Below are 12,563 nucleotides of genomic sequence, written 5' to 3' on the forward strand. Positions count from 1 at the left end.
TGTACAGCTACCAATGTCTCACGACATCCATCGACCCCTCACAAAACGAATCATTGCACATTGCCGACGATCTGGCTACAATTCCTGACAGTTCGCGTACACCTCCGGTTCTGATCGCTAGGCATATGCTCATCCTCGCCCTTATGCTACAGTACTTTCGGTGTAACAAGGGCGATTGCATCTCGGGGGATCCAGGCGTCCTCGCCACTCGCTTGGTGGAAACAGTTGTTCGTTTGGTCGTCACCAAAGACCATCTGATAGGCTGTATCGAAGGACTAGAATGTATCGTTTACGAAGCCACCTTCCAATCCAACGCCGGCAACCTTCGGCGAGCTTGGATCGCTTTCAGAAGAGCCATGGTGTTTGCGCAGCTGATGAGACTGGATACATCTAACCCTCCGCCTGTCAAGTATCTGGAGAGCAAGCACAGGGTGGACCCTAAATTCCTTTGGTTCCGGATTGTTCATATGGACAGCTATCTTAGCCTGATGCTTGGTCTACCTCATGGGGGCCAAAAGATGAGCGTGGAGAACTCCATTCCTGGGACCAGTATAAGCTGTCGAATAGACCGAGCACATACACTCGTTGCATGTGGCATCGTTGACCGCAACCGAGGAGACCCACACCATAATATCGAAGCTACCCGTAAAATAGACCGCGACCTCCAGAACGTCGCGGCATCAGTTCCAGACAAGTACTGGCTCGCGCCCAGTTTCACTGGTCTCCAACCAAATGCAAGAGAGACTTTTGAGGAACTAATGCGACTTCGAAGTCAGATCTACCAGTACAATCTGCTTCATCTTCTCCATCTGCCGTTTCTCATACGCTGCGCCACAGGATCTGACTTCCACATGTACGCCAAGATCACCTGCATCAACGCGGCCAGAGAGATCCTCACAAGATTCGTCGCATTTCACAATTTCCGGCCCATCTCTACCCAATCGTGCCATACAGCCGACTTCTTTGCGCTAATGGCGGGCATGACAATACTGATCGCGCACATAGACAGCAGGCGCTGGAAGGATCAAAGTTTTCTAGTTCACCAGCGACCCGGTGATCGCGCGATGGTGGAGCAACTTGTCGAAAAGCTAGAACTCGTCGAGACACAGACGAACGATCCTCTCACGGGCAAGAGCGCTGAGCAACTTCGTAACTTGCTGCTGATTGAAAGCGACGCCGCACGTGGATTCAGTCACAGCAGCGAGAGCACGGTTAATCGGCTTGAAGAGGGCTGCGGCGAACAGTTTCAGCTTTCAATACCGTATTTTGGGATCATCAAGATTGGCGCGAACGGCATCACGAAGCAATGGCCAGGCTCCCAGACTTCTACTGCGGCAATGATTGATGTGCCCTCTTCTTCGAACCCGGATGGTGTCGATGACAACATCTCTGCCTTCGGTCAGGATATCAACGGCAATCCGTTATCCAACCTGCTGGTATTAGAGCCTGGCGCGCAGCACTCTCAGTCGACGCAGCCGCCACTAGCACTGTCTGATGATATTCTTGACACGTCGCAATATTATCCAGGGTGGGCTGCCGGAACGGACGATTGGGCGCTTCAAGGCGTAGACGCAGCATTTTTTGAGTCACTGATGGGAGGAGCCGGAAATTGGGATGATACACTACTAGGGAATAGTTAGACTCGGTAATAGTATTAAGCTGTGCTTCTGGGTATACATGGTCTATATTCTGGGCTCCCAACAGATGAACTAGTCGTGTTGCGCCTTGTCCAACAACTCCTTCAATATCTTTGCCGTGCTCCTCATACCCTGCAGCGCGTTCTCATCCGGCCCTTGCCCTGGTGTCCACGTCGCATGTGCAAAGTCAATCATCTTGACTTCGGCTAGCTTAGGCACAGTCTCCTCGTCGTCCTCATCCTCGTCTTCGGGATGCGCGGAACGTAGCTTCTGCTTGGTGTTCGCATACTCGTCTACATCGCCCTCATAGACCAATAGTATGCTTGCGCTGTACATCCTGCTCTCTTTGCTTTCGAAGACTTCTTGAATGTCCTTCACCTCGCCCAAAAAGTAAGCGAGCACCTCCCTCGCCCGGTCAAGCTCCGCTTCTGACTTGGCGCCGGGGAAAATGTAGTCTGTGAAGCCCTCACTAACATCTTCGGCGCTAAACTTGCGTCCATACATCTTGTTGTACACCCAATAGCCGCCCTCCTTATCCGTCTCAACATACTCCTTGAGATCTTCCGGAACCTCAGGTACCTCAGCTCCCTTGTATGTGCGCATGCCTGCTATCCGGAAACCCAGGCTGCCGCTTGTAGTCTCTTTGCTCACAGCATCTAGCCGCGCTCTCTTTTCCGGCTTCGCAGCCTCGTCCCACAACTGCGCGCCAAGCTTCAGATCCAGAACATTCGGCTTCTTGAAGCCGTGTGTAATGTTCTCTAGTACGATGTGAAGATCGGTTGCGAGCTTCTTGCCATGTAGGCGCTCAATTGTACCATCGGCCGTCTGTATGGTGCCGCTTTCGACGGACTCGGTAGCGGCGGTCTGGTCGGCTGAGAGGGAGAGCTGGCCCATGAAGGTGGGGAGATGGCGCGCGAGGTCTGGGTGGTCGGCGAGGGATTCGTAGAAGTCAATTTCAGCGAGGGTGCATGGTTTTACTACTACGCCGCCGGATGGGTCGCTGAGCACGCCGTCGCTGGTGTTGTGTTAGTCTGGTACACGAGGCTGACAGGCAGCCAGTGGAGACTTACTGGCCAGCAGCAGCACTGCCATATGCTACGAGTTTCGACGCGTCATATTGTTTGGAGGCCATGTTTCTTGGTCTGTAGGGAGGGTTTGGTCGGGATATCAGTGTGGTTGTACTCGTGGTTAGTGTTTAGGTGGAAGATACATGGCGGGCTGGCCCCACGGGTGTTTCAGGGTCCTCCGCCACGAGTCAGCCAATGCTGTCATCATGGAATCCATGATTCGTGTGTTTGATATCATCCAGTCACCTCATACAAGAAAAAAAAACTGAACAGGTCTGCAGACTACATTAACCTAAAACCTTGCAAAGTAGGTAACCTAACGTTAACGTAGGCTCTAGGGTGTTTAGTGTTTTCCTAAGTTAGCGTGCAGTAGCATGAGTGTACGTCTTGTCTTCTACACGACTCCATTGCCGGGCAGAATCTGAAATTATATGGCAGACATGATCTCACTCAAATTTCGTAGCAGCATGCCCGAAGAAAGGTCGCATGCGTCGCAATGAACAAGTCGACTTCTCACCGTGGCGCTGCATCCATCAAATCGCTGGTCATGCACTCACCGTATAAGGCGTTTGTATGAGCGAAATGTCCAGAATGCGAAGCTGCGACCACCAACACGAGGTAGTCGCGCTCTCTCACCCCCAGGGCCAACGCAATCACCCGCGAAGCATCGTTTGCAGCTGCCTCACTAGCGCGCCGACTTCTCATGCCCAATCCTCTCTACATCACCCTCTACAACTTCAAGTCTCTTCCAGTTCGCTTCTGATATCCCCAATCCTCAATACACAGAGTAGCAACCATGGCAACCGCAGTGACAGCACTTTCTGTGGACGCAGGACCTCCCAATGGAGCCTCCACCAACATCACTACCACTTCTCAAGTCACCAGCACTGTGCCGGACCACCCAGATGGGGCAGAGATCCGTCGTCAAGTACGTTTCCCAGTCCCCAGTCTCGTGGTAAGTTTTTCAGATCAACTAATCGTTCTTCAAGGTGGAGTTCTACTTTTCCGATGAAAATCTCCCTACCGACAAGCACATGTTACAGTGCTGTGGCGGGCGTGAGAACATCCCCGTCTCCGTCAGTCGCATCTGTGGTTTTCAAAAGATGCGAAAATACAAGCCCAAGTCCCTAGTTTCTACGGCTCTTCGACTGAGCGCCTTCTTGGAAGTCTCTGCTGACGGAAAGACCATTAAGCGCAAGGTTCCCCTAACCGGGAAGTGCATTCTGGATCCAGATTACTTCGATGCCGACGACGATAACGACATCGCCTATGCCCCAGGATCACGGAAGGTCAAAGCTCAGCAGCCCGCCCAGTACCCAGTACCACTACTCCCTCAGGCCAAGATCAAGCACCCTGAAGGAGTGTCCAAGAACATGCTGAAGGCTACCGGATTTGAAAAGGCGTACATGGAGCCTACTCTCACTCCTGACGAAGCCGCCGAGGAAGAGGAAATGTACGCTCCAGATAAGTCGTTCGTTGAGCGCATCGAGATTGCCATCCAGCGCTTCAAGCAAAAGCGTCGCATGCATGAGATGTACGCACATGTCTTCAACAAGCTCATGCGCTTTGGTGGAGTAGAGTCCGGTCCTCGCCAGTACCAAGGAATCTCCAAGCACGACATGAAGGAGATGGGTGCTGAGGAGATTGCGAGGGCCCTCGCCATCCACAACGTACCCTGGGACCGGTCCGATGAGAAGCGGTGGGTTGTTGACTTTGTAGGTGTCTGCAAAGCTTTCCTGTAAGCCTACCACCCCAACCTTGCCTGACGCGATGTTGACTATGACAGATCATCTTGGTACCCTGCCCACTACGGCTATGCTTCGCACGCCATCAAGAACGCTTGTCAAGTGCCCCGCTCTTTCTTCAGATATCTTCGCTTTCACCGTGTCTGCCCCGAGTTCGACGATCAGCTTGCCACTGCGCTCCAAATCTGTGACCAGGCCGAGCGGGAGCTTCCCAAGGTCAACTCCGTAGGTCTTGCCCTACCCGGAGACTTCAACAAGTCCGCTAGCGTTGTCTTCGGTGGCGCTCAGGCCGACATATATACTGGCGACAAGTCGTGGGCTGAGGACCTCAAGAAGGAAGGCCTGACTGTTTCCGAGATCGGTATCCGGAAGGAAGAGGCCAGGGTCAAGTTCGGTACTGGCATCGCGGTTCTGGGCTCGGATGCGCAGTACGATATGTTCGAGTCTGGAGATCTGCAGGTTCTCAGCAAAGAGACTGCCTATCTTGAGGTCACCGCCGTTCAACTCCCTGACGACGACACGAAGTCCGCGTATGCAGAGCAGAGCAAGCTCTTCAAACATAAGCTCGGCCAGCTTGAACCTCTCGGCAAGCTCCTGTGCAAGACCTGGTACACGGATGACTGTGATGAGTGGGACCTACCCAAGGACAACAACAAGTATCCCAACGGCAAGCCGCGCAAAGCTGGCGACGGCAAAGAGTACGAATTCTGGATTGAGGAAGACATCATCAAGGACTGTTTCGTGGGTCTGAAGATGGACGCCAACATCATGCACCTCACCGGCGGCATGACCATTCTCGACGACATCAAGGAGACCATGTGCAGCTTCTATACCTGGATCCCGAACGAGCTCTGGATGGAGCGGAAGCCCAAGGAAGTGCGCTGGTTGAAGAAGGGCATGGGTCTCGATGATGACGAGGATGAGGCTGAGATTGATGGCTCGAACAAGGAGAGTGCGGATAAGATCGCTTCCGACGACGAGTTTGACGATGAGTAGACGGGTAGGCGAAGGCAAGCCGATAAATTCTCGTGGAGATGATGTGATGAAACGGTAGTTCGAGATACTTTGGTCGGGTCTTGTACCCAGCTGCTTAGGGTGATTCAAGGTTTGGCTCGAAAACTAAGATCTCAAGGGGGAAATTCACGATGTTTCTCCAGTTTTGCCAAGGTTCCCTCATAATACGTAATCTATCGTGAAATCGGTGACAAGATACAGTGCATCTCAATAAACTTAGGCTACACGCCTAGAACTTTCTCGATCCTAAACAAGTGGCGTTCATCGCGAAAGGTAGTGCATTCTGCGTTTGCGCAGGCCACAGGGACGCGCCTGTCCCCATGTTTGGCGTGCCTGCGCCACACCTGGACGCCTCAGTTTCACAACAACGTACTCGCTGGCCTTTAGCCAGGACAACACCACAACACAGAAACCAGGCACGTAGCCCAAGGCCGAACGATCCGCCGATAATATCGCGCAACGAAGAAATGCCACGGCTCACGTTTGCATCGGGATATTACTTGGCCGCGACGACTATACACCACAAAGACACTTGGACGACGCCTCAACACCACGCCGTAGGGTCTGGTAAGACGCGAAGTCCCGGCGTGCGGCTACTTCGGCGAGCGGCCTCATTGCCAACACCTTGGCAGCGACACACGCCATGGCTTTCGTTGGTTTGCCAAGGCCACGCCGGCGGATCATGTGGTAATTCCTGACGCGTGTGCTTGCTCCCGGGCCTTTCGTTCGAGGGTGCAACCGTGAAAGAGCGAGGTACGACTACGTGTGTGTACCGAGTTAATATCAAAGGGAGATGTGCCTGGGTCGGTAGCAGTAGTGCGCGCGGCACTGCGTTGCATGGTGTGTATACCCGCCTTATCCGTCTCCCGTCTCGCATTAAAGACGTAAGTGTCGCGGGTTACCCGGCCCTACCTAGCCAGCACATGTGAGACGGACTGGGGACGTGGGAGCTGGAGGAAAGGAGACGCGCAGTGCGTGCGGAGTGGAAAGGGCCAGGGACCGCCAAGGCCTTGAGTGCTCTTAGCAAGCGGAGAACGCAGGCGGGCGTGGCTTGGGTAAAACGTGCGTTACCGCCGCCTTTTGTTATCTGGGTCGCTTCTCCGCTGGCTCTTTTCCCTGGTGTTCGAGCATGCCCTTTTGCGACGAGGTTGCTGTACCACGACGTTGTGGCGTTACCATCACTGCGACCGCGACTGGGACATGAGCGACGCGCCATCGGCATTTGCGAAAGAGCGACCATTACGACTACTGGGGCTGCCGTGATCGACGACCGACTACGCTCGGGGATTAAAACAGGTGGACCTGTGCGGAGCGGGATATGTCTGCTAAGATGCACGTCGTGAGCGCGGTCTTAGACGCGCGATCGAGTATGGGGTTGCCAAATCGGGCTCAAGTTGGTATGTTCGTCCCCGTCTGCTACTACTCAGCAACGCAACATCGTCGCTGACCACATTGTAGCCCAAAATTTTCTGAATCCCTACATCTACGACCCTTCTTACCCCCTGGCTATAACAGGCGCAATTGTCGTCCTGTTACTATCCACATACTCCATCTACCAGTATGTCCGACACAAGGCGTACTTCTTCTGGGCCGCCATTATCGCCATTATCATGCTCGATCTGGGCTTCATATGCCGCCTAGTATCTGCCTACGATGAGCATAGAGAGTCACCCTTCCTCGCCTCATGGCTCATGATCTTGCTCGCACCCAGCTTCCTGGCTGCAGCATGCTACACGGCATTCAGTCGCGTAGTATGGTTTTCCTGCCCAACCCACGCGCTCAACTTCAAAACGCTGTGGTGCTTCCCTAGGTGGATTACCGCCAACTTTGTGTGTTTCGACCTCCTGAGTTTCCTCGTCCAACTCGTCGGCGCGAGTCAAATTAGTCGGCAGTATGACGAAGACACGCAAGGAAACCGGACCATTGCTGCTTCTGAACGGAAAGCGCTGCCTGGGCGGATCATCCTCATCATGGGTCTGGTGATGCAACTGCTCTGTTTCCTCAGCTTTTCCATCATCAGCATGCGGTACTTCTACATTAGCCGGCATTGGGCTGCACACGACCTTGGAGATTTGCACCTTTGGCGGAAGCTGGGGTACACCATCAATCTCTCCTCCGTCCTTATCGCCTGCCGGGCATTCTATCGAACCATCGAGATACCACACGATCGCAACTACGGGCTAGCATATCTCCAGAGTCACGAATGGTGCTTCTGGGTCTTCGATGCCGCACCCATACTTGCTGTACTAGTCGTGTTTGCTGTGTGGCATCCGGGTCGTTATCTGCCGAGAAGCTATACAGGGTGCAGACTGGACAAGGGCAGGGCTGTTAAAGAGAAGGATGAGATCAGTTCGATGAACGGTGGTAGTAGTGGACGGGAGACCGAACTGAGAGATTTCAAGCCCGAGGACTTCCAGTCTGGAAGGGTCGCGACGAACGTGTAAGATTTTGAAACGCGGATGAAGAGGTTGTTTGTTCATGATACCATTGCATTTAGCGGGAGGCGCTTTGAAGCGCCATCGGGATGATACCATACTCAATGACATAATTGAATGTCTTATTTGACTGTGTCTCTCGCCTTGCTGCTCTCCACCATGTCTGTGTTGATAGACGTGTGCTTCCTTCTCAGTCCTCTTGCCATCCAGCGTCTCCTTCGTTTCGAAGCACATCTCGCACAACGACATGCATTGCTGGTGCAGGCCGCTTGTTGGCTGTTCTCTGAGCCGCATACTGAAGTGGCTGCATAGCCGGTAATGCTGTTAGTCGACTCATGAATTCCAAGGAGTCGTAGGTCCTCGGTCTCGTCTCTGGGTTTGTATCGGAATGTTCATCAGATGGTTATGTGCTCCTTTCATATGTCAGGCTGGTAATGCATCCTGAACTTCTTGTTCGCGCGATCAGCCGCTCTTGTCTGAAATTGTTCGGCGTTGAGCTCAAAGACCAGTGGCTTCATGGGCTCCTTTCCTTCTTCGACTGGAAGCGGCAACTCAAAGCGGATGATAGTGTGTTCCTTGGGTATAGCTGAGATTGTCAGATACTTACCACTTACCTGAGTCTAGCCTACAGGACTTACATTTCACAGCGTTGTTCTTCGTGATGATCTCGAATGTGAACCTTGTATCACGGACGATGATGCCCTCCAAGCCTACGCGGCTCACGCACCGACTTCTTACCACACTCACGAGTGCACCGTGCATGTCGGCGGTCGCAAGCAGTTGCCCACTTGCGTTTGGCGTGACAAGCACATTCCTCGCAGCGTCGTTCAGGCCTAGCACCTCCCGCATGTATCCCACCCACAAATTGTGTAATCCGTCGTAGATGGCATACTTCTGTTGCTCCTTGGGTATCTCGTTCAGGCACAATGCACGTTTCTTCGCAGCGGACAGCGGACGAGGCTGGTTCTTGCTGCGCTTCCTGGCGGCTTGGTTGCGCTCGTTGAGAGCGCGGCGGCGGACTGCGCGTGCAGACGGCGTAGGCGAGGTTGCGCGAACGTGGAGGGGGCGCTTTATGACGCGCTCGTGGTAGTGTGATTCTGCAGTCGAGGGAGAAAATGCGCGATGCAGCAGCGTCTGCGCAATGTGTGGATTTGCGTCTGCCATTTCGAGTCCGGTCGCAGTAGCAAAAGTCGCAGCTCGTCGGGATGTGCGAAGTTGGTGTTCTTCGACATGACGAGGAAGACGGCGGCACTAGTGCGCACAAAAGCGGGCTAGAGCGGTGGCTCGGCTATCGTTTTGTCCGCGCTGCCTCCCACACAATTTCGACAATTCGACCTCAGCTTCTCGACAACACCGCTAACCCGCAGCAACCGTCAAGATGAAGTACATGTACGTCTATCCCTCGATCACGACTCCCAAGCCGCCGCATCGCACGTTTTTCCCTGCCTCCGAACGGTCAATGGACGCCTCTATACCGAACTTCTCCGCCAACAAACATCAAATTCCGGATCCAATGCTGACGTTTGCGCAACAGCCACTCTGAGGAAGAGCTCGAGATCCCCGAGGGCGTCAAGGTCCAGATCAAGAACAGAAATGTTCTCGTTGAGGGTGAGTGCGCATGGTAGAGGACCCCTAAGGAAACAACACTGACATATCCAACAGGCCCTCGCGTAAGCCGCCCGCAATAGCCTCTACGATCCTCGAACCGATTCTTACACTCCACAGGGCAAGCTCACAAAGTCTCTCGGTCACTTGGCGGTCAGCTTCACGCACGTACGTTGGGAACACACACATCGCATCGGGAGCACATGCTAAGACTGGAACAGCCCAAGAAGAACCTCATCAAGATCGAGCTCCACCACGGTTCCCGCAAGAGCGTCGCCACCCTCCGCACTGTCCGCACCCTGATTGTACGTCGCGCGCACCCTCGAGTCTATACTGGCAAGGAAGGAAGGACTGGGCTGACTGGAGTAGAACAACTTGATCATCGGTGTCACCAAGGGTTACAAGTACAAGATGCGTTACGTATATGCCCAGTATGTCGCACCCATCGCACATCTCTTCCGAGCCCGCCGCCGAGCATGTTCTATCCGACACAACTTTCAGCGCTCTCCGAGAGGCTGATGCCAGAGCGCTGGGCGCGCCAGATTGGCTCATGCTCGTGGCGGGCCTTTGCACATCGTTGAACATGACTAACATCATGTCCAGTTTCCCCATCAACGTCAACCTGGACAAGAACAAGGAGACCGACTGCTGGGAGGTTGAGATCAGGAACTTCATCGGCGAGAAGCTTGTACGAAGGGTCGTCATGAGGCCCGGTGTTGAGGTTGAGGCATCAAAGAACCAGAAGGATCAGCTTGAGCTGTCCGGAAACGTAAGGACCGCCGCGCAACATGGCTCGAAGCAATGCTAACCATCACCCAGTCGCTCGAGGACGTCTCCCAAGGTGCCGCCGATATCCAGCAAATCTGCAAGGTCCGCAACAAGGATATCCGAAAGTTCTTGGACGGTCTGTACGTGTCGGAGCGCGGCAACATCGTTGAGGACGCGTAAACGGTTCTGGGGAGTACGGGTTTCTTTACGGGCAATGAGCATCTATGAACTTCTCTGCATCATATGCGGTTGGCGCCTGGGGGTCTAAGATCAAAAACGATGTTCAAACAATACCACCATGACTTGATGGAATCGCGCCGGCACATTCACGATGAAGTGTGAGGTGATGAGAGGTCAATAAGATCAGTACTTGCCAAGAGACATGAACGATCTAAACTCACTTCAACACAACTGCGACTGCTTCTTGGCCTTTGGTGATGTTGCATGGTGTGAGCCCGTGCTTGAGGAGTCCAGCCTAGCACACTACGAATGAGATCACATTACGAGTAAGCATGAATCTGATGATCATTCGGTTCCATCTCTCTACCCATGCACGAAGAGACGCCTCCTGCCTCTTTTGGTGGCTGGACTGTCCGCGGATGTGGGATTTCCACATGACGTATCCATGGCGGCTCGTCGTGCCTGAACCCCGCATCGTTGTTCGTTGTAATATCTACCACCGGGACAATGATGAGGCTATCGCCGCAAAGCCCGACAATGACAGCTCATTGTAACCTCGATTGGAAAGCAGGTGGTGCAGGCACGGCGAAAGTGCCGTCATGGCGAAATATATGAGCACCGTGTCGCCCATACAGCTGTTGGTTTATTCACACCTCAGTTGCTTGCCCCACCACAGCCCTGCGAAACATCAAGGACCCCACTAAACACCAATCCGCAACCGATCTACTGATTTGCGACCATGGCGGACAAGCTCGATATTGAAGGGCTCCTCAATGAGTCCAAGGCTGAATATAAGCGCTTGGGAAAGAGCGGTCTCAAGGTCTCGGTACCCATCTTGGGTGCTATGAGCATTGGAAGTTCCAAATGGCAGCCCTGGGTCATCGAAGAGGAAGAGTCGCTACCGCTGCTGAAGGCTGCATACGATCGCGGTCTGACGACTTGGGATACAGGTAAGACTGACAGAGCAGCCATGTACTTGCAACAGTTACTGACAGCTTATAAAGCCAATGTTTACTCCAACGGTGTATCTGAGGAACTGGTTGGCAAGGCCATCAAGAAGTACAACCTACCTCGCGATAAGCTAGTAATTCTCACCAAATGCTTTGGCTACGTCGGCGAGGACCCCGGTCTGCGAACCATCCAGTACGGCAAAGAGCTGCCTCAGTTGAAAGACTATGTAAACCAAGGTGGTCTCTCACGGCAGGCCATCTTCAACGCTGTCAATGCGTCGCTTAAGCGTCTTGACATGGACTATATCGATCTTCTGCAGATTCACCGCTTCGATCCAAACACGCCTCTCGAGGAGACCATGGAGGCGCTGCACGATCTGGTCAAGAGTGGGAAAGTTCGATACATCGGTGCTAGCTCCATGTGGGCAGTGCAGTTTGCGCAAATGCAGTTCACTGCCGAAAAGAACGGCTGGACAAAGTTCATCAGCATGCAGAACCACTACAACCTGCTCTACCGTGAGGAAGAGCGCGAGATGAACCGGTTCTGCAATGACACTGGTGTTGGTCTGATCCCGGTATGCTTCCCTTTCAACTACAAAGTCAATCCTTTGCTAATAGCTTGACAGTGGGCACCTCTTTGCCGTGGCCATCTCGCTCGCCCTCCCTCTGCATTCGGCTCGACTACTCGCTCAGAAGGCGAACAGAAGGCCGGTAACCAAACCTCTGGTAACACTGAACTTGACAAGAAGATCATTGCTCGCGTTGAAGAGATCGCGAAGAAGCATGACTGGAAAATGAGCCACGTTGCCCTCGCATGGATCAACAAGCGTGTCGCAAGTCCAATCATCGGCTTCTCCAGCACAGACAGGATGGATGAAGCGCTTGCAGCGAGGGGCAAGGAGTTGACTGAGGAGGAGGAGAAGTACCTCGAGGAGTTATACGAGCCCGTTAGGATTGTTGGGCATTCATAGGCAAATCATGCAATAACATCGATAATAGCGGTCGGAGCCAACAAGCGATATATCAACCAATGTTGCGGTGTCAAATGCGAAGTCATCATGCATCTATATTGCTTTTCCAAGTGAGTAATTACAGAGTCCATATGGATACCTAGGTACCTAGGCAGCCCAGATCATCTCGCGAAAGTGGACAGTCCAGTAGA

General features: G+C 53.3%; 6 protein-coding genes across 6 annotated transcripts; 4 read left to right on the forward strand and 2 right to left on the reverse strand.

The window, feature by feature from the left end:
• Positions 1 to 1,709: 1,709 nt before the first annotated feature.
• J4E92_000997 (uncharacterized protein) lies at positions 1,710 to 2,769 on the reverse strand (the record flags this gene model as incomplete). The annotated part of the gene is made up of 2 exons (XM_051492411.1): positions 1,710 to 2,652; positions 2,708 to 2,769. 2 exons carry the CDS (start codon positions 2,767 to 2,769, stop codon positions 1,710 to 1,712), a joined length of 1,005 nt encoding a protein of 334 aa, XP_051357923.1.
• A 731-nt stretch (positions 2,770 to 3,500) lies between these two features.
• J4E92_000998 (uncharacterized protein) lies at positions 3,501 to 5,445 on the forward strand (the record flags this gene model as incomplete). Its single annotated transcript, XM_051492412.1, has 3 exons — positions 3,501 to 3,632; positions 3,694 to 4,442; positions 4,491 to 5,445. 3 exons carry the CDS (start codon positions 3,501 to 3,503, stop codon positions 5,443 to 5,445), a joined length of 1,836 nt encoding a protein of 611 aa, XP_051357924.1.
• A 1,387-nt stretch (positions 5,446 to 6,832) lies between these two features.
• J4E92_000999 (uncharacterized protein) lies at positions 6,833 to 7,907 on the forward strand (the record flags this gene model as incomplete). Its single annotated transcript, XM_051492413.1, has 2 exons — positions 6,833 to 6,860; positions 6,922 to 7,907. The coding sequence occupies 2 exons, from the start codon at positions 6,833 to 6,835 to the stop codon at positions 7,905 to 7,907; spliced, it is 1,014 nt and encodes a 337-aa protein (XP_051357925.1).
• A 407-nt stretch (positions 7,908 to 8,314) lies between these two features.
• Positions 8,315 to 9,062, reverse strand: J4E92_001000 (uncharacterized protein; the record flags this gene model as incomplete). Its single annotated transcript, XM_051492414.1, has 2 exons — positions 8,315 to 8,484; positions 8,537 to 9,062. The coding sequence occupies 2 exons, from the start codon at positions 9,060 to 9,062 to the stop codon at positions 8,315 to 8,317; spliced, it is 696 nt and encodes a 231-aa protein (XP_051357926.1).
• A 214-nt stretch (positions 9,063 to 9,276) lies between these two features.
• J4E92_001001 (uncharacterized protein) lies at positions 9,277 to 10,451 on the forward strand (the record flags this gene model as incomplete). Its single annotated transcript, XM_051492415.1, has 7 exons — positions 9,277 to 9,287; positions 9,433 to 9,510; positions 9,587 to 9,671; positions 9,725 to 9,808; positions 9,873 to 9,934; positions 10,107 to 10,272; positions 10,323 to 10,451. 7 exons carry the CDS (start codon positions 9,277 to 9,279, stop codon positions 10,449 to 10,451), a joined length of 615 nt encoding a protein of 204 aa, XP_051357927.1.
• Positions 10,452 to 11,190: 739 nt separating this feature from the next.
• J4E92_001002 (uncharacterized protein) lies at positions 11,191 to 12,372 on the forward strand (the record flags this gene model as incomplete). Its single annotated transcript, XM_051492416.1, has 3 exons — positions 11,191 to 11,401; positions 11,456 to 11,976; positions 12,028 to 12,372. The coding sequence occupies 3 exons, from the start codon at positions 11,191 to 11,193 to the stop codon at positions 12,370 to 12,372; spliced, it is 1,077 nt and encodes a 358-aa protein (XP_051357928.1).
• Between the last annotated feature and the right edge of the window lie 191 nt (positions 12,373 to 12,563).

This window comes from Alternaria infectoria (genome assembly GCF_024043175.1).
Source record: "Alternaria infectoria strain BMP 0036 chromosome Unknown scaffold_1, whole genome shotgun sequence".
Taxonomy (NCBI): Eukaryota; Fungi; Ascomycota; class Dothideomycetes; order Pleosporales; family Pleosporaceae; genus Alternaria; species Alternaria infectoria.